This window comes from Diorhabda sublineata, chromosome 9, assembly GCF_026230105.1.
Source record: "Diorhabda sublineata isolate icDioSubl1.1 chromosome 9, icDioSubl1.1, whole genome shotgun sequence".
Taxonomy (NCBI): domain Eukaryota; kingdom Metazoa; phylum Arthropoda; class Insecta; order Coleoptera; family Chrysomelidae; genus Diorhabda; species Diorhabda sublineata.
The window spans coordinates 17764915-17785366 of record NC_079482.1 but is presented as its reverse complement, the minus strand read 5'-3'; the positions used below and the strand labels follow the sequence as shown (position 1 = coordinate 17785366).

Genomic DNA, 20452 nt, shown 5'->3' with positions numbered 1-20452 from the left:
ATTAAGGCACACAGATCAAACAATCGGTGATTGATTTTTTTTATTAACGCAGAACAATCAAAAACTTTCATATTGTTTAATTGGGAATTGAAAACTCCAACACGAACTTCTAGTTCAAATATTTGAACAGAGTATTTATCACCCCTAGTGGTTCAAAAATCAATTTCACATGAATAAATAATTTTTATTTCTCACCTTTTTGCCTATCATAAGCATTTATACATTCTGAAGTCATGAATTGACTTATTAACGCTGTTTTTCCAACACCTTGAGCACCCAATAGAGATACAATGTAAGTTGATATTTCGGGAATATTAGAATCTGGTGCATCCAGCACAGGAGATGGAGTGCCTCCCATTGCGGGAGGGCATAGGCTATTACTTCTTGAGCGTCGTCTTCTAAATGAATCACCTCTGTTGACTATACCTGAAAAAGAATTGAGCTGAATTAGTATTCGATTGAAAATTATTATATTTGAGGATTGCACTTTCAGTATACCATTATAGGGAAACCTGAATTTTCACCCATCTTTCACTACAAATTATAATGCCCAGTGCTTTGTTTACTTTCGTTCTTCACATTTAATAATAGAAATCAAAAATAATTCAATTTTGAACAATTATTGATAAACGTCAACATTAGATGGCGACGTTATTTTGTGTATTGGATTTTAGTCAAACTTAAAAGCTCCGGTGTTTCAAAGTTTCATTGGTTAATCCTCAGGCTTGTCTTAAAGTATTAGTCAAAGTCCAAGAAGTTGTTAGATAGGTGTCAGAATATCTTGGTTTGTTGGATGATTTGTGATAAAACGAGATTTTTTAATTTCAATGTTTAGTATTGTCATGATTAAAATAAGAAATCTTTTTCATTTAAATAATTTTGAAGATCATTTTATATTGTAATGACATTAAATTTATAAAATTGTTTTGGTGTTTTTTTTTATTTTATTCCCCGAAAAAGTGTCTTTATTGTTTCACGTTTCCCAACGCTAACCATCAACTGTTTCATCTTGTATGATACTCAAACTGTTTCGAGCATCTCCTCTTACTCTAATGAAACTGGAGATAGGTAGGTATGTCTACATTTCTCCAATTATAATTAGTCGAATTTTTAGGTCAGTAAATTATTTCAACACCAAACTATAACAAATAGAGGAGAATGCAGTTACTGTTGAAATAAAAGACATTTGTCTGGATGAAGTGAAGATGGTGTCTTCCATTCACTAGATTGTTGCTTTGAGTATCTTAACCATAGTACCATAGCTCATCACCAGTAATGACCTTTGAAAGAAAGTCTAGAGCAGTTTCACACTGTTCCTTCTTCCTGATTGTCAAGAACAAATTTTACAGCAAACATTTTCGATGACAAATTTCTCCTTAAAATCCTCTGCAAGCAGCTCTAACCCAATCCACTGCTCACTGATAATTGATTGATTGTGACTCGACAGTCTGCGAGCTTAAGATCTTGACTTTTTAGCATTTTTATTTTCATATTTCATAACACACAACATACCTTAAGAAGAAATGCCAACTTAGTGGTTATTCAGTGGAAACAATATGGTGGATTTTCAATGTCAGTGCCTTCGATGCTAGGTGACAAAACTAATCTATTTTGGCGGTTAATTCAAATTTATAACAAAGAATATCTACTGTATTCTATGCTCTTCATTTCCATCCACTTCCGATTTCGCATTTTCCTGAATCCACGATAACAAAAGCACCTTAGAATTGGGACACGTTTATTTACAAAATAATATATACATACATTTTCAACTAAACCAAGGAAAAATAGTAGATATCATTAGAATATCACTTTTAAAATAAGAGCTACAAAATACAGATTTTTGTAACAAATAAATTGAAAAGTGGAATATGTAAACAAATACTAACCAGAAATAGAATAGTAAAATAATATAATTTTGGGATTTAATAAAAAATATTATATACAAAGAAGTCTCGAAAATTCATAAACGTGTCTTAGAATTAAAACAAGAAAATAAACCAATACATATAATACAGCCTTTTATAAAAAAATATAAAAATTTTTAAAACCAAAGATTAATATTCTCTCTCCGAACATTAATCTTTCTTTCTATAATAATATGATTCCATCAGATATATTTCTTCGTCCTCCATCCATTACATGCTTCCCTCATTGAGGGTGAACTGCTTTTGGAGTAAAGTTCTGTAGACAAAAATTTTATCAAGAAATAATACACAGTTCATTCATTTTATTGACTTGGAGCTTCAATTGTTCCATGATAGTACCATTGATACCAGTATCAAAAAGTATTCTTGACAACATTCCTTTTAGTGCTGGAATTGAAGGCAACTGAAAATATTTTGATAGATATCTATACAACCTAAGACTTCTTTTGTACATAGGGATAGTAAAATTTTTATACTGTATAGTCCATCGTTTTCCTGTACCTTGTCTACGAATATTTCTTAACCGTCAGTAAATAAATTATTTCGTTACATTATTTGAACTTTCTTCTATTAACTCAAATTTCACACATCTTCTTCAATGTTTTTAACTGCTTTTTTTTTATTCTTTAGACTGATTTTCAATTTTGATATTTTGGCTATTTTATTCCGATGAACTTGATACATAACCATTTCCCTAGGTGTTGAATTGTTCCTCGCTAGTTTCAGCTACAGTCAAAAAACTCAAATTTTCTTTATCAAAATCATTAATTTCCTCTGTAACAATGGCGTCTGAAAATTCACTTCAAAACTCCAATGGCTCTTCTGTAGGTAAATTGCTAGATGTTAAGGCATGAACACTCGAACTATCAACTTGACGCTACTCGACAATCATATCAATGTCTATTATACCTGTATTTACGGCATATGAATGTTTTTTGTTTAGTATACATGAACTTTGGCATAACTGTGATCTTCATAAATGGAAGTAGACAGTAAACTACAAGACAGGTAGGAATAGATAGGACAGCTTCATACTTCAAATGTTTTCTAATGCAATTTGAAAAATCACTTTCCAGGAAATGATTTTCCCATAAGCGATAATTTGGTGTTGAGCATTGATTTTACAAAATTCTTCCTATTTAGATCACACATCAGGAAAGCGGGAATTCAGAAATTGATGACGAATAACATATTGACGTTGACATTAATGACACATTTTTATTACACTAGCGTAGCACTAGGTGGCAGAGCTAAAATTGTGTTGCCGAGATTTACATACAAGTTGACCTTTTTTTGTTATGTTCTTTGGTTTACAATGAGGTTTGCCATTAATCGAATTGTCGACATTCTTAAATCGCACAAATCTCACATACCTTTCACAGAGTGAAAAAAAGCTGAGTTAGTACGACAGTATTGAAATAATTCACAAATGCATAAATAAATTTAATTTATTTTACAATAATTAGTAAGAATATTCAATTTCAAATGTTACATTTCTTGAAATACGATTTGTACACTACTCACTATACTAACTTTATTTTCATCAATGAATATTCTTTATTTGTAAGTAGTAGGTGCAGAAAAAAATATGAACGCGATAGTCTTCTTTATAAATCGACTCAAATATTTCATATGGGTGTTAAGACTTTTGATTTGTATTTTGAAATATATCCTATCTTATAGTTGAACTAATATTGTGGTTAAATATCTCGTTTTTGTTCATTTTCTGTTTTTCAAACACTTCAGAAAAGCTCTGTTGATGTTCCTTCTATAATAACTAAATGTAATTCTTTCGCAAATAATACATCAAAAAGTTTATTTATATCTTTTCCTTGATTATCATTTTATTCATCAGACGCTCAAGAATGGGCATAGGGTTCTTGGAAAGAATTTATTGCTCTCTATATACTTAGTTATACTTAATGGAATACCTATTAGAGTACTAAAATGTATTATCGTTTGTCTTGAGTAATAATTACATATTTTTCTATTTTTTCAGTTTTTATATTGCAGATATCATGTTTGTTTCAAAATTGTTACATTGTTCATATATGATTATAAATGTAATGTGGTTATCACATTGTCTGATCTTTATTAATACCAGTATTTCACTTGAGAGTTCATTGTTAACCCTTACGTAAATACGTGATATTTCCGGCGTTCATGTCTCGAATAATACTTGTCAGTTGCTCCTTGGTCTATACTCCGTTTCTTGAGTACCTCTCAAAAACATATCACATCTTCAAACGGATACGACGTGTCCTACTATATTGAAGTCCTTTATTTTACCTATCGATATCACCGAACAGGTGGAGACGCTGAAAATACCCTGTTATTCTCTGCGTGAGAATGATTCATTAAGAGGTGAAAATAACGGGTATTAGAGCAATGAACCGGGTTTTTCACTATAAATCGACTCATTTTGTAATTATTATAGAAATAAATCGACTAAACTCATTCACAGTTTCTTTTTTTTGGCGGATTATTTTCTTGTGATATTGATTATGAACAGGCATATGTCTGTTGTCTCTCGTATTCTGAAAACTGCAGTGATTCAGTTTTTTTTTGGTGAAACTACGGTAAACAAAATTATTCCAGACATTATATTAGCATAATATTTTATCATTTTTACAATTGATATCACTAAACAATTAGTGATGAAAGTAACAACTGAAGAAAAAAGTGCCGTAGTCGGTAATCCGAAAGCAAATACCAAAAAATGTCAAGTATACAGTTAGTCAAGCCAGTGCTCCCCACAAATCCTTACTAGTATTATAAATGTGAGAGCGTGGATGTTTGTTACGCTACTTAATGAATCATCATGAAACAAATATCAACATTTTACTACTTCAGCGCCATCTAACATACAGTAATGACGTTCAAACCCTAAATACTATATTATCGACGTACGATATTACCGAAGGTCAAGTCAATATCTATTCAATCTATACATCCAATTCAATTGACAATAGTTTCAGCTGTTTGGAATTTTGGAGGTTAGGTACCATTGTTATTTTCAACTGTCATTGAAAGCGTATGTCTAAAAAATGCATCGGAAGCCTAAATCTACATTATCTAGAAATTCGTCACGGGCCCGTGCAGCAAAAGTTGCACGAGAAGACTACAGCAAGCAAGGCGACAAACGCCAGAACAAATGTTTTGAAACTTCATTGTATGTAGTGATTTTAAAAAGTCGATAATACTAAACAAGCAATAAAATAAAGTAATCATATTGATATATTTCTATTATAATGATTTTTGAAACTTATTTATTGGATTCGATGCGAGCGAAGCCGCGGGTAAAAGTTAGTACCATATACCTATATCACATTTATCAGCATCAATATTTATACTGCGATGACTTTTGGACTTGACAATGTAACGTACCACTTTCTCTCACTGTACAGTTGTGGTGATTAACTGTACCATTAAACATAAACTTGACTTCATAAAGAAAGATTTAAAAATTAGAGGTTTGCATCTTCATTATGTATTATGGCTGCTATTCTGCGGTCACGATCATCTTTATATATAATACCACTGAATAATTAGTGATGAAAGTAACAACTGAAGAGAAAAAAGTGGAGTAGTCCGAAAGCAAACACCAAAAATTGTCAAATATACAGCCATAAGTAGCCAGTGCTCCCCACAAATACAATATATATCACATTAAAGCAGCATCAATATTTAACTGGCGATGACTTTTGGACTTTAGAAACATTATTTATGGTTGGAGCTAGCTTTAGATGATAGCCGTAATTGATCTTCATGTAACTATGAGATAAAAATTTTAAGCTATGTCATCATTTGCACACTTGAGATCGTATAAATATAGTGTCTAATTATGGTTCTGTAGAGAAAAATTTTCCTATATCAGAGCCAAACATAAACTATTCCTCACCCCACACGATAATGTCCCATTCACAAACAATCTAACGAACCACTTTTTCTCACTGTACAGTTGTGGTGATTAACTGTACCATTAAATATATACTTGACTTCATTAAGGAAGATTTTCTTAAAAATGAGAGGTTTGCATCTTCATTTTATATTATGGCTACTATACTGCGGTGATGATCATCTTTATATATAAGTAGAAGGTTGTTTAGAAAAGTATATTACATTATTAGTTACTGACCTTTGGTCGGCCAGTTTTAGGGCGGTTTTTAATTGCACATACTCCGTTAAAAATGAACACAATTTCCAAATAAAAGTTTTGTTGGTTTAGTTGCGATTTAGGTACATGTAATAAAATTAGTGAGTCACATAATCAATGTTCCCTACGATAACCGTGACATCTCCTTACAAAAACCGGTTTATTTTCTCTCGAGAGATTAGTTATAGTTAACCAAGACACGAAGCGTCGAAGTTAGCTGTGATCTCGAGAGAGGAATGAAACTTCCTACCGAGCTTTGTGCCAGAAAAAGTTAGCATCGCTACATAAAAGCTATTGAATTATATAGGAAGTGGTGCGAAGAAAAAAGAGAATACCAGTTCTGAAAGTGTATCTTGTAAGCATATTTTGGAGAGCAAACCAGTCAAAGGAAACCGTCCACTTTGTGGGCAATGTACAGTATTTTTCGAACGATGCTACAAATTGAAGAAAAAATTGATATTTCGAAAATTGGGAAACTGTTGGCCTTCTTAAAACGGGGCTTCATTTCAATAAGTAGTTTGTTGCATTTTAGTTCATTGTTGGTTTTTATTGTTTGCCATTAAATAGGTATTATAATATACGTCAATGTAGATATTTTTGAATATAATAAATATCAATCTAGAATAGATGAGAAAAACTATCATAATATTTTAGATCGCGTGAAGTGAGGGCGGGAAATGAGGGCGATATGTGGAGGTGGGTAATATCACACTTTCCAACCTTCATTGCATATACGAGGATGTATTGATATCTAGTTAGCCTAGACCAGTTCCATGCATAAACAAAATATTGCGTTACCATAACAACGAGCAATAACTTATTAGAAGTGTCAGTGTAAAGTTTGACGTCAAAAAAGTAAATCATAGTCCCGCAATAAATTAAAAGAAAAAAGATGTCCACCGAAATTGTGAAAATCGAAAAATTGGAGTATCGAGCCATCATCAAGTACCTGTATTTAAAAGGGTTAAGAGGTAAGCAGAGTTACGAAGATATGCTTAATACCCTTGGTAAACAATGTCCTTCGTATGCGACCGTGAAAAATTGGACTGCAAGCTTCAAAAGAGGTAAATTTTCCATTGAAGATGTTGACCGATCGGGAAAGCTAGTTTCCGTGTTAGTCCCCGAAAATATCGATGCATAATGATATGATTTTATCAGAGCGTAGAATTGAGCTGAAATGGATATCTCAAGCACTGAATATTTTATACTATTTCATACTATGTATAAGACTTGGGTACATTTCTACGATCAAGAAACAAAGCAACAATCGATGAAATGGCGACACTCTGGTTCTCCAAGACCTAAGAAGTTTCGTGTCCAAAAATTTGCTGGAAAAGTTCTTGCTTCAGTTTTTTGGGATTGCCATGCAGTAATCATGATTGATTTTTTGGAGAAGGTAGAATAATAACTGGAGATTACTATTCGACGCGGAAAGCTATCCAAAGGTGTTTTGTTTTTGCAGGACAACGCCCCTGCACACATATCTCATGTTGCCATGCGAAAAATTCGTATTTAGGGTTTGAATTACTAGAACACCCCCCTTATTCACTAGATTTGGCTCCGTCCGAGTATAATCTCTTTCCTCAATTGAAAAAAAGTTTAAAAGGTCCTAAATTTTCTTCCAACGAGGAGGTAATAAAAGCTGTGGAGGAGAGCAAGAAGAAACATTTTTTTTGAAAGGTTTAGAGACGTTGCAGGTTCGCTGTAATAAATGTATCAAATTAAGAGGAGAATATGTTGAGTAATAAAATATTTTGACATAAAAATATTGTTTGGTTCTATGGTATGATAAGAATATTTCAATATATCCTCGTATGGTTGTAAATAAATACAATTACAACATCTTCCAATATTGACAATGAGAAATAATTCATCTCATTCAAATACAATAATTGAAAAAAAAAACGCTTTCTTTTCTGATATAAACAATTTTAATTGCAATCATCTGCAACTTTGGTAGTAATAAATATTTAATTAAACTTGTATGAATATCCTGAATTATTCTAAGAAATCTTACAGAAATCGAAATAGTAATATCTTATGTTATGAAGACAGTAGCAGAATAGATGATAAATGACCAGCATTAAATGCCAATCAAAAACCCAACTCAAAACACTGTACTACTAAACTGCTTGTTTAAATCTAAGAACATAATTATCAGTTTTATGCACGCATAGAGCTCCCCATTATTACATCGGATTAGTGAATTTCTTTCTTAATGTTTGAAGTTCAGAATCGCAAATACAAAGTAAGAAGTTCTTTTATGCCTGCTTGATAGGATTTCGATTAGGTATCATACGATGTGATGTACGCTTCAAAAATGTATATATTGCAGAAAATAAGGTATCGACATAAATTAGTATTCAGTGTAGGTCTTTTCTACACTATCTCTAGAAAATATATTAGAAATAAATGATAAGAAGCCGAAGAAGTATCGATTTCGGCGGAATATGAATAACAATCCATGGAAATATGTATGTATACTAGAGGATGTAATAATTCGCCGATATCTAAAAGATCTATTTCAGTCACTTATTCATAAGTTTTCGTGATGAGATCCTGTAGTAGTCTCTTTCTATCAGTTTTTCGAGGTGATTTAAGCGGCAATTTTATATTTTTTAAATCTCTCTCTGTATATTTAGAACTTGTTCGATACTTTTTAAAACCAAAAAAATAATAATGGGAAGAAACCTATTAAAAAAGGAAGAGAATATGATAAAATTTGAAGGAAAGTAAAGGGTAAAAAACAATTTATCTCGATTTCCGGCAAAAGTATAATTCTTATGGAAAAAGTTTGAATACATGTACAACTTTTATATTTTCCATTTTTCACATAACCTAAAAATTTATGTGAAAAACTAAAACAATCCAATTTTGAGCGTTTTATTGTTATCTTTTAAAAAAACATTTTTTTTTCAAAAAATTTTGTGAAAAGTTATGACATATATACCTTTCTTCTATGCTAAAAGATGTCCAAGTTTCTGGTCAACTCTGAATGGCCTTTCTTCTTTCTGATGGTGTAAAAATCACCATGATAAATTTTCTCAGAAAAGGAGTAAAAAATGAAAAAAACGCATCGAAAATTTTTTTAATCGTTATGTATGATTTTTTGTTATTTATTTAAAAAAATTTTCACTTTAATTACATGAAAAACGTAAGATTCCATGTTACACTGATAAACATAAGTAATTAGAGTCTAAAATTTCAATAAATATCTAAAACTTGTTGATAATGAGAGTCTGAGAAATTTTTCCATAGCCATGGTAATATTTTTTACATAATCCGGAAGTAGAGATTTCAACTATCCAATGACTTTTTAAAAAAAGCTGATATTTTGACGGGAGAATTTACGATTGAAAATTAGGGTGCTTTTTCGATATTATATCAAAATAATGTCAATAAATAAATATTTCAAATCAAATGGATTATGAATTACAGTGTATATTGGTCATAAAAAGGTAAGTTTTCACAAAATTTCCAGAAATAAATGTTACTTATAAAAGATAAAAATAAAAAACCAATACTTGGATTTTTGAATTTTCCACGGATATATTCAGATTATGTGAAACACGCAAAATTTGTACATTTTTTGTTACAACTTTGCTATTTGACTCTTTTTCATAAGGATTGTACTTTTGCCAGAAATCGAGATAAATCGGTTTTAACACTTAAGAACTCATCCCCTTCCCTTTCTCGACCTCAGATTGCCCGTCAATTATTTTTCCTTTCGTTTTTATCATATTCTCCTTTTTTTCCAATAGGTTTCATTCTACTATTATTTTTCACTTTTTATTATTTTTAAAGGCTTCTCCCTGGTCTAATTTGCTCTGGCTGATGCATTTTTCCAATTTGCTCTATTTATAGTTTTTCACTAATGTCTTCATTTGTATAAGCCGTACTGTGTTTTCGCAATGGTCCAGTTTTTTTCTTCGTGTCTTTTTCTATTAACTCGTTTGTATTGTGATCAAAATAAATAAGAAACTAATGAATATAAAGAGGAATAAAAATGTGTACAGCTATCTAAGAACATTAGAATTGAATAAGAAACTATTTTACGCATATTAATCCATATTAAAATATTAATATCTTAGTTAGCTGCTTCATTTCGACCGATACCTATCAACGGGATCAATTTTAACTGTTTTCCAGATTCTTCATGCCAGATATAGAGATTCAATCATAATTTGGACCAACTTGAGTTGATATTTGATGTATATTGAATTATTTTTAGCATTATCCATTCCTACATGTCTTTAATATTATTCTTTTGCTAATTATATTTGAGTAACCATCGTTTCTGTTTCATCTACCAAAACACTTAGAAACGTACATGTGTTGAAGTATAAGATTTTTCACTTGTTGCTATTTCTTATTTCCAATGGCTCAATTCATCTGTTTAATAATGAATACCGATCTGTGGTTTTATGACCACATCAAAAGCAGTATTTTGGTTACGTTCCCCTAATCAAGACACTTTACTATGTCTGTACAACAAAAGAATCCAAAATTCTTTCGTAAAATAATGTTGATTCAATCCAGTTCTAGCAATGGTAATGTTGGAGGGTGGTTATAAATGTATTAAAGTATAAATATAGATTTTTGATAAAAAATAATCTCATTTTAGCATTATACACTTTTCTCATAAGCTCAATTAGTTCTATACCATTTTTGTAAAAAAACTGTATGGGTTTTTAAAATAGCTATAAGCTATGATTTATAAACCGTACACTATTTCTTTCTACTCAGTCGAGAAATCTTTTATCATTGAGCCATTTTTTAGTAGTTTGGTTTCCCGCATTTGATAGTATCTCCTTTTTCAAGGTGGTCAATTAGTACCAGGACATTATCCCATGCGCACGCAAAAAGCTGAAGCGATACCTTGGCAGATATCTGCAAGTGAAACCTTCTTCACCTTCTTTGTATGTATGTTTGTATAGATCAAGGTGTCATATACACTATGATCCAAAGAATCTATCGTCTACCTTTCTCTTGCTGTTGCTCTGGGAATGCTCAATAATGATCAAATAATCCTACTAATTTCAGAAAGTGGGATGATTATAGCTGACAAAAATCTTAACTTTCGATTTCGTATGGCATAGGTAATGCTCTGAATAATAACACTCGTAAATTGTTCTCACCTCGATGGATCTTCTTTGGTTATAAGTTTCTTGGAATATTTATATCTGTTTAAATCCTGTAGTCTTGTGTGTGATTGATCAACCCTTGTTTCATCTTTGTTTATGAACAAAGGAAAAAAGTGAAGGTCAAATGAAACTTCTCCATGGAACTGATTTCAATCGGGTGTGAGCAAATGTACAAAACTTTCTCAAATCGAAATTTTAGATAATATGCGGAAATTTTCAAAATACCTACTACGTACATTCTAAAGTTTATATGACTTTCTATGTTATTCAAATTTTATACTTTTAAACGAAGGAGCAGACTCATAGTAGAACTCAAGTAAGCTTTTACATTTGTTTGTGAGAGACTTTTCAACTAAAGTAATGTTCAATATTCATAGTTGCCAACCAAATACTAAGCAATGTGGTGTCTTCATCCTTCAAATGTATTTTTGAATGATTGTGTACTTTCTAATACAGTTTTGTGTTTTACAGTTTGGTTCAACCGTCTTTGAAACAACCTTACACTTGATCTATTTATATTTTTATGATTTTTTTACTGTACCATACACAATCTTGTGACTTCGCCTTCTTTCTTCACTAGACAATGGGTTTTTTTGTTTTGGCATCTCTTAATCAGCAACAGTCGTAGTTTCTTTCGTCAGTAACTTCTTTGCTACACCGATTTGAGAATCAGTAATCGCTTTATTCTTTTACAAATATGGGTATTTATCATTTTTGTACCAATTAACAGCTCAATAGCAATTTTCCTATGCTGCAACGTCCTCGACGGCTTAAGGCTTTACAACTATTCCCGATCGTCTGCCAATGCTTTGTAGAAAGTCTCATTATCTTTCCATTTTAGTATTGTTATTCTTTTTCCGTCTTTTCCACTAGTATTTTCATATCTTCAGCTTCTTTTGTACAATGTCTATGGGTAGTCCTTTTCTAATTTTTCGCAATGTTCCTAATAAATGGGTTTAGTTTCCTTGCAGCTTCCCGGCTAACTCCAAACTTCTATAATAAACACAAAAACAAAAGTTTTTGCACTTTTTATTCGAAATAAAATCTTTTTATTATTTTTCCTTGAATCCACAACAGAACAGACTTCCGAGAATAGTCCTAGAAAACAACCCGCCCGGCTCAAGGCCTCCCGGGAGACCACCTAAAAGGTGGAGAGATAGTTGGCAATCCACCTCTCAGGAAAAGATGCAGAGGCAGCTTCGGAATTAACAGATCGACAGATCTCCAAGAAGTAGAAGAAGAAGAAGAAGAATCCACATCCCGTATGGAGTGTGAAAATATAAAAAAAATTTGGGCCTTAGGCATAGTTTATCAATTTTGGTTGGAGCTCAATGTGTTAAGCTTTACAATTCTGGAAACTTCTTTAAAATTACTTGAGAAGGAAAAGATTTTATTAGTTATTAGACTTGAATTTGTTTATTTCCTATTTATGACATGATATAATTAATATCAATTAAAAAAACGAAAATTTGAATTATAGCGACAAAATATGAGAAATGGTTTATTCACGGTATATGTTACATTCAAGTAACGAGGTTTTCGGATTATCCATAATTTAGTGTCTAGGATTTGTTTTCTTTTGTGTAGAAGGAGACCTGTACATGAATTAAAACAACAAAAATAAACAGACTGGCGTCTATTTGAGGCTCATGTTGAGTTTATATTAAAAGTATTTTCAGCACAAGTTTGCTAAAAATATAAGATACATTATAAATTTGTTTATCTTTACGTAATGTAAATATTTTTGGAATCGTTTGTCGGATAAATATTCAGGAAGCTGGTACTTGACATGAAATTTTTTAAGTCAATGATTTCTTTCGATCGTCGTTTCAAACTTCAAACGATAAATTATGTAAGGAGGATGGAGATATGGAAAATGGTGATGAATCATTATATTGATTTCCGTTGAACCGATTCAAGTTTACTTTTGCGATAAGTATCTAAGTGGCGCATAAATTGATTTGATTCGTTCAGTAAATAACCAGAAACTTGAAAAAAAAAGTTCAAACCTGTGATATAATTTTATGTTGATCGCATTCGTTGACAAATAAAGTTTTTTCTTCAGAACAACCTTTTTTTAAATGTTAAGATATTTTGTCTGTAAGGTCATTGCAAGCTGGTGAAAAAGGAGTGGAATGGAGTATTGAAAAACAAGAAAATTATTCTGAAAACAGTGTGCCATCGACAGGTTAATTAACGTAGTATGATGGAATAGTTCGGTGCGAGATAGATGTTTAAGGAGGAGGCGACGAAGGAGCAGAGTCAAGAATATCTAATCGAATACCGTAATAATAACTTCACGGACGTATATCGTAATATATTTCTGAATTTAAATGAAAAGCAAATTTATAATGAAATATGTCATATTTGATGATTTTACTGAAAAATAGCTGCTTTCATTATTCTCTTATTATTTAACAAAATAAACATTAACAGAAGTCACTAAAAGTAATATTGTAAACAGAGGCAGATATATTGATTTTTTGGAAATACAAAAAATATTTTTCGAAAGAATGGGTGATAATTCAAATAAAATTGTTGAAAAAATGCGGAAGCAGTAGAGCAAATTATAACAATTAAGTCTTCGGTACGAAAAAGAAGTTGCGATGCTTGCGACTGGCGTAAGATATAAGAGGTAAAAAGTACTGATGAAAATGTGATGTTGGCTAATTTGTTGATGTGGTATGAACAGATGTTTTTTAGAAGCATTTTTTTAAGCCTCAAATTTTCAGTGAAAAACATTAAATTGCTCTACATTAAGGTTTAAATACTCGATGGTCAAATTAATGAATAAGGTTAATGACAATATCAACATTTTCCGTCATTCTAAGTTAATAGCTTAAAAAAACAAAGTGTAGACTACAATCTAAACCAGTCGAAGGTGTTAACAAAGGAAGAAGTTGAAAAATTTATGAGAGACGCCTCAGACAAAGACTATTAACTGGTGAAAGTTATCGCATTAATTGGCATTGTCGGAGGTCGTCGAAGGGAAGACATTTATAATTTAGAAGTAGATGATGTAGAGGATACTGGTTATCAGTTAGTGGTTCGTATTAATCACAGAAAAACACATGTGCGACGGGTCTTTACCGTTATCAACAGCAATGCAGCCCAATATTTGGATGTGTGCGAAAACACCTTTCACTAAAAGCACTTTTGGTAGCTTACAGACAAGGAAAATGCGTAGGTCAAAGAGCAGGAATACACACTGTTGGCGGGGCACCTAAAAAAATTGCTGAATTCCTCAATCTTGAACATCCAGAAAAGTACATTGCTTCAGAAGGGCTTCGTCAAGGCCGTGGCTGATATCAATGTTTTAAAACGGCATGGTGGATTGAAGAGTTCATCATTGGCTGAAAAATATGTGAAAGAACCCGTCGAGTTCAAAAAGAAAAGAGCAAGAATGATACAAGGGGGTGAAAATTTTGTACAAGTATTAAATCAAATCCACACATCTTCCAGCATTATTGAAAATAAAGATTTACATCCAGGAATACCTACAATGAATGTTTTTGGTTACAGTAGTTGCACCATTACTGCCAACATTTAAAAATTAGAATAAAAGTTTGGTTATTGATGTTAATTGATTTTTTATTTCAAAACGTTGATAGAACCAGTAGGCTTTGATTATGAATGATATTTTATTTAGAAAATAGGTCTGGTCTGTCACTAATTTGCTCATACCATATTCAATACTGATATAATTTATTTTTTTAGAAAAAAATTGAACACAAAATAATATTGGCAAAGAAAAAAGTTCTTAACATTTTTGCGTACAGTTGGGGTGAAATGTTTTTGATATTTATAAATGAAACTGGGATTTTAAGTTATAATTTCATAAAATTTTAAGGGTGTTATCTCGAAAAGGGGTGGACTGAAGAAATTTTGTCATAACAAAGACCCATCTCAATTTCCGACGAGCAATCACCTTTTGTAATTTTTTCTCATGAATTTAGGAAGACCCTGTATGTGCTGTTACTTCAACAAGGCAATATGGATCTTATCCTAAAAATACTAAAAAAAAATAATGTAATGCTGAAAATTTTATGTTAATCGGCTTCTCTATATCATATTCTAAAAAAGAGATTTATATTAATTGGGTTCATTCCAACAAATTGTTTGTAACTACTTGATCATGCGCGATATGGTAATCCCGTTCCAACAGTATTAAGTTTGAGTAATGAACAAAAAGTTCTACGTTCCAGCAACAAATTAAAATTGTTCCGTAATAGTTCGAGACGAACAAAAATCTTTCGATTAGATTTTATAACATTTGTATACGCACATGTAAACATATATTTTAGATCGTGTATCGTGATTTAATCAGGTTGTAACTAAATTTAAAATACATTATAGAGTATTCAGACACTTAAGGTAAACTTACAGTCACCTTCAGTCTCTGAATCATTCCAGTATTTGTAACTTGGAATTAATTTTATTTGTTCATGAGTTTGATCCAGTGAAGCGCTGTTATAATATCATTTAGACAATATAACCTATAGAAACCAAAATTATGATCTAATTCTTATTCCTACCTGTGTCAAGGAAGTAGTTTCAGCAGCAATTGTTGGATACCTGTACGGAATAGATTATAATCAAGTCACAGCTAAGTGCACCGAAGCTAGAAATATGATCAGAGTATATTGCTGAAACAAACCAATTGAAGAAATCGAAAGAAATTGATTTTATGGAGAATGGAGAAAATGTTTATCACTAAAAATTATTAAAAGTTTAAAATTAATTTTTACAGGAAAGACGAAAACATAAATCTACTCTATCGACTGGTTGAATAATTAATTTAATGCAAAGGTGGTTACATAGCTAACCCGTGTTTAATTAGAATGTAACGGTGAAAAGGTATTACATTAACTTGATTGGCGTCGTTCTCGTGTTTGAAAATTCGTTTTAGCTAGTCGGTCGTAGACAGTGATGATTAAATTGGAATATGATGAAAATTTGGCCGTAGAACAACATCCATTACCTGGTGCCGAATTGGAACTCATTTCTGAATTACAGATTTTATGTAATGAACTAACAATTATTTGCAAATAGTATCTAACTTATTAGAATTTATGTCAAATTTGAACCGTTACACCTAGTTGTAAAGAAGTCTTTGCCAGCTATATTATGAGCGTTTTTTATTGGGAACATGCCAATGAAACACGAAAGTGGACTAACTTTAATATATTTTCCGAGCTTTTGAATATTTATGTATTCATTATCTGGGACTGAAAATAAGGAATATGTATAAACATGATAAAATTTTCACTTACAATAATCACCGACAGTCTTAATTAATTATCATAAGTAAAAATTTTATTATTTTTATAAATATTTCATTTGTTGTATTTGACCAGTCCCAGACGATGAATACATAAATATTCGATAGCTCGGAAAATATATCAAATAGTTCACTTTGGTGTTCCATTTCCACGGTTCCCAATAAGAAATCGCTCTTATATATATGTTTGAAAGTGAGTAGTCTCACTAGTTAGAACAAGAAACCAGGATATTGGGGATTGCAGCGCAAATTTTGGAATATGAAAATTCTTTATTAAATCATAAATCCAAGTGAGATTTGCTATCCAACTCGAGCACGCACAAAAATTTTACTCATCATTAATCTAGAATTATAAATGTGAATCATCAACATCATAAGAGATTTGGTGAAAATATGTGCATTGTCACACATTTACGTCATTTTTAGTTACATATTTTTGACTATTTTTACATATTCATGTTTTTTAACCAATTCAAAAATTACAACACACATATTCAATGTGAATCATAATTCATAGACCTCAACTTTTAACAAGGCTTTCTCCGTTATAATAACACCTAGGAATTCATCCTCAAATTGAACTTACCCTAATAATGGGAAGAACGCTCCTCGCAAAACTTGGATTTTTATTTTAATAAAGAGTTCTCATTTGCCAACATTTACTGCAATTCCCAATATATTCGTTTCTTCTTACATATATTGTTGTTATTAACAAACGAACGCCGCGCTTCGTCCGTGATTGTCGTGGCCCATTTACTCAATAATCGTACTCTACAGAAGTCGATTATGTGGTTATCGAAACGCGCGTCATACAGCGTAAATGTATGTATTCAGTATGAATATTTTCAGAAATCACAACTCAGCTCTTGGAGAAGCAAAACAGGAACTTATAAAAACATTCCCTTTTGTAATATAATTTCTTTAGACAGATATGATAAATCGTCTTGATTTTAGGTCTCTTTTGATACAAAATTAGTTTCAAAAAACAGGTACAAATTGACGTTTCCATGTATGAAAAGGTCTATGAAGTAAGAAGTTGAAGAAAAATATAGTTCTTCCAATTCCCAATAGTCCAACTTTTTTTTATTTTTGCATTATGCATGCGTAAAGTCTAGCTTAACCTATTTGGGTATCTAGAGATCCTGCTTTTTTGTGAATCTCAAAAGAACTCCTGTTCCATTGCTGTTTGATTATTGTGTGCTTCAATAGATGAAAATCGAATATATCTGACAAAAGTAAACGCAAAAACACCTAAATATATAATAATTGATGTGATTGGACTTCATGTGACTTTAAAAGACATTGGAAATTTACAATCAACTCAAAGTGATACAACCTTAATCGGCTTCAATAGATGTAAATCGAATATATCTGACAAAAGTAAACGCCAATACATTAAATATATTATCAATTGTGTGTATGAAAGTGTACATATTTACATAGTTACAAATTACAATAAATTGTATATAATTTAACCAGAACTAAATTACTTGTCTCCCATACAAAACTATCAAAGTACTTTGAAAGATTACTCAAGCATTTTGGCAGCATTTTTAAAGTCAATAGGCAAACTGCGAGGCTTGCCACGTTAGAGGGCTGGGCACTAACTGATAATGTGATCTGTAGTTTATTCCTGGTAAATGCACCAGCGGTGTACATGATACCTAAAGCATAGAGATGGCGTATTAGAAGACCTTGTCCGATTAAAGCCAGTGAAATTTCGCGTTTGTTTGGTTTTTAACACATTTATGTAAGCTTGTCTCATGAGATGTCTCCGACGAATTCTTGTGAGTACACTACTACAGACGTAATGGCTATACTTTTAGCTGCACCAAGAATGAGTTCTGGAACTATTGGTAGTGTTTCTTACTTGCTCGAGTGACCGGGCATTACAGCACAAGCATAGAACACACCGTCTCGATCGTTATGATTTTTATAGCAGATTTGCAGTCACCCTTGATGTTTTATTCTGTCCTATAGCCCTATATTGCCATATTATTCATCGATCTGCCTACTCGTGATATCAATCCATTTAGAGACTTATAGCTTCCTAAAATTTTCGTCTTGTATTGTCCTTGGCGGTTGTGAGTTCCTTAGAATTTTTTTGGGAGCTCTTCGTAAATTTTAGTATGTCTTGCTGTCTATATGTGGTTCGTGTCCATGTCACAAATTCTTTTTTGTTCACTTTCCGTATTCGATGTTGCTTCTCTTTGAACCGAAGGTGAGGTTATATTTGGAATTAGTTAATAACATCCAAAATACTGCAAATAAAATTCTTGCCTTCTTGCTGTCTAATTTGGTGAAAATGTACAAAATAAGGAAGCGTTATTTCAAGTGTTTTAATTTTTCTTAGGACATTTAAGACAATTACATGAAATATTTTTTGTTGACAGTACTAAATTTCAGGTGATTCTAAACACACAAAACGTTTGAGTCTATCTTAGTTATGTATAGATTTATATGGACTACAGAAACTATAGGTTTGTACATTGTTTTGAGTATATTCAGTCAACTCTATTTTTACCAAATTTGCGAATTGAATGTTCTACTAATAATAAAAAAAAGTAATTATTGTTGTTGTTAGCATTTTAGTGTTTGTAAACTTTATGTATTGTCAATTTGGGGCTAATGAAAAATTATTAGTAACGGAAAGAAGGATAATGGAAATGTGAAACAAACGAGGAATGATAGAAAAACAAAAGTAAAAATTTAGAGCGTAGAATGAATATAATGTTACGAACAAGCTCGCTTAATGGGTTTTTAAACCGGCCCTGCTCAACTTTTACGGTATTCTAAAATTCGGCGAAGGCGGCAACCTTTGATATCCGATTGGAATACCACGTATTATAAAATTTGGCGGACTTTGATGTTTGCTTTTTATAAAACTTCTTATTATAAAAGGCGGTTTATTTACATTGTTTCTTTTAAATAATTTCCAAAAAGGTCTCTTTATTTTTTTTTGTTTTATTTCTCTATTTTCTACAAGTTTTTAGAATTCTTTTGGGATATGTGAGGAGTTTCTGTAGCGCAATTTAGTTAGTTTATAATAGTCGTAGTGAACAGACTGAAATAGAAGTAATCTTGCAATTTAAATAAATTATTTAAGGTAGGTATGTGATAGTGATAAGTGAATTATATTTATTACTTAAGTGTAGTGATTAAATAAATTAAGAACGTAAGAAACATTGTTTATTAATTCACACCACGAATAAATAAATTAGAAAAACATTACAATAATTTGATAACAATAGACTTATGAATAAATTTCGTTGCAAAATATGTTAAAATTTTAACGACAGATAGAATGAAACAATTAAATTTCCAAACGTAAGCGAGTGAAACTTACGTAAGTATAGGATGATTCAATACCGTTGTTCAATTAATTTAACATGTTAGAAGCTCCATTTTGAATCTGAAATGATTTCCATTTAAACCATAGTTGAAGTTCGGCATGTTTTAATACGATTGAAATGTTATCAGCACAATGTAAATGGGTTGTAAGGAGGATTTTGAAATACAAGTCGCGCGTAGGCTTTGTTTCAAATTTCTATTACAAATCACGATAGTACAGGACCGTTTTGGAAAATTATTTATCAACATTCAATGTACTTTCAAATAGTTAATTTGACTTTAGAACGATAAGGTCAGATTTCTAGAAATAAATTGAAAATTTTAAGTTATTTGTTTAGCTGGTTGATTCATCTAAGCAAGATTAAAATTCGATATTTAATTAAGTGAAGTTATTTTCTTGAGTTGAAATGGATCATTTATTTTATATCATTATTAAATCTATAATTATTGCAAGTAATTTGAGCTATGTCTGGATGAGCCTGAGCTAGCTATATTAGTGGTGCACGACTCTTCCAAAGAATAGGTCTGGTCTACTTAAACAAATCTGTCAGACTGTTCTGAATCTGAATTCACAATTTACACGACATTGATG

At 31.4% G+C, this 20452-nt stretch overlaps 1 protein-coding gene across 1 annotated transcript in view; it reads right to left on the bottom strand.

The window, feature by feature from the left end:
* Positions 1-20452, bottom strand: part of LOC130448896 (GTP-binding protein REM 1) — a 223700-nt gene that overhangs the window by 32431 nt on the left and 170817 nt on the right. Inside the window, exon 3 of the mRNA XM_056786471.1 lies at positions 196-426. Within this exon, the coding sequence (XP_056642449.1) occupies positions 196-426 (231 nt within the window). The remainder of the gene's footprint in view (positions 1-195; positions 427-20452) is intronic.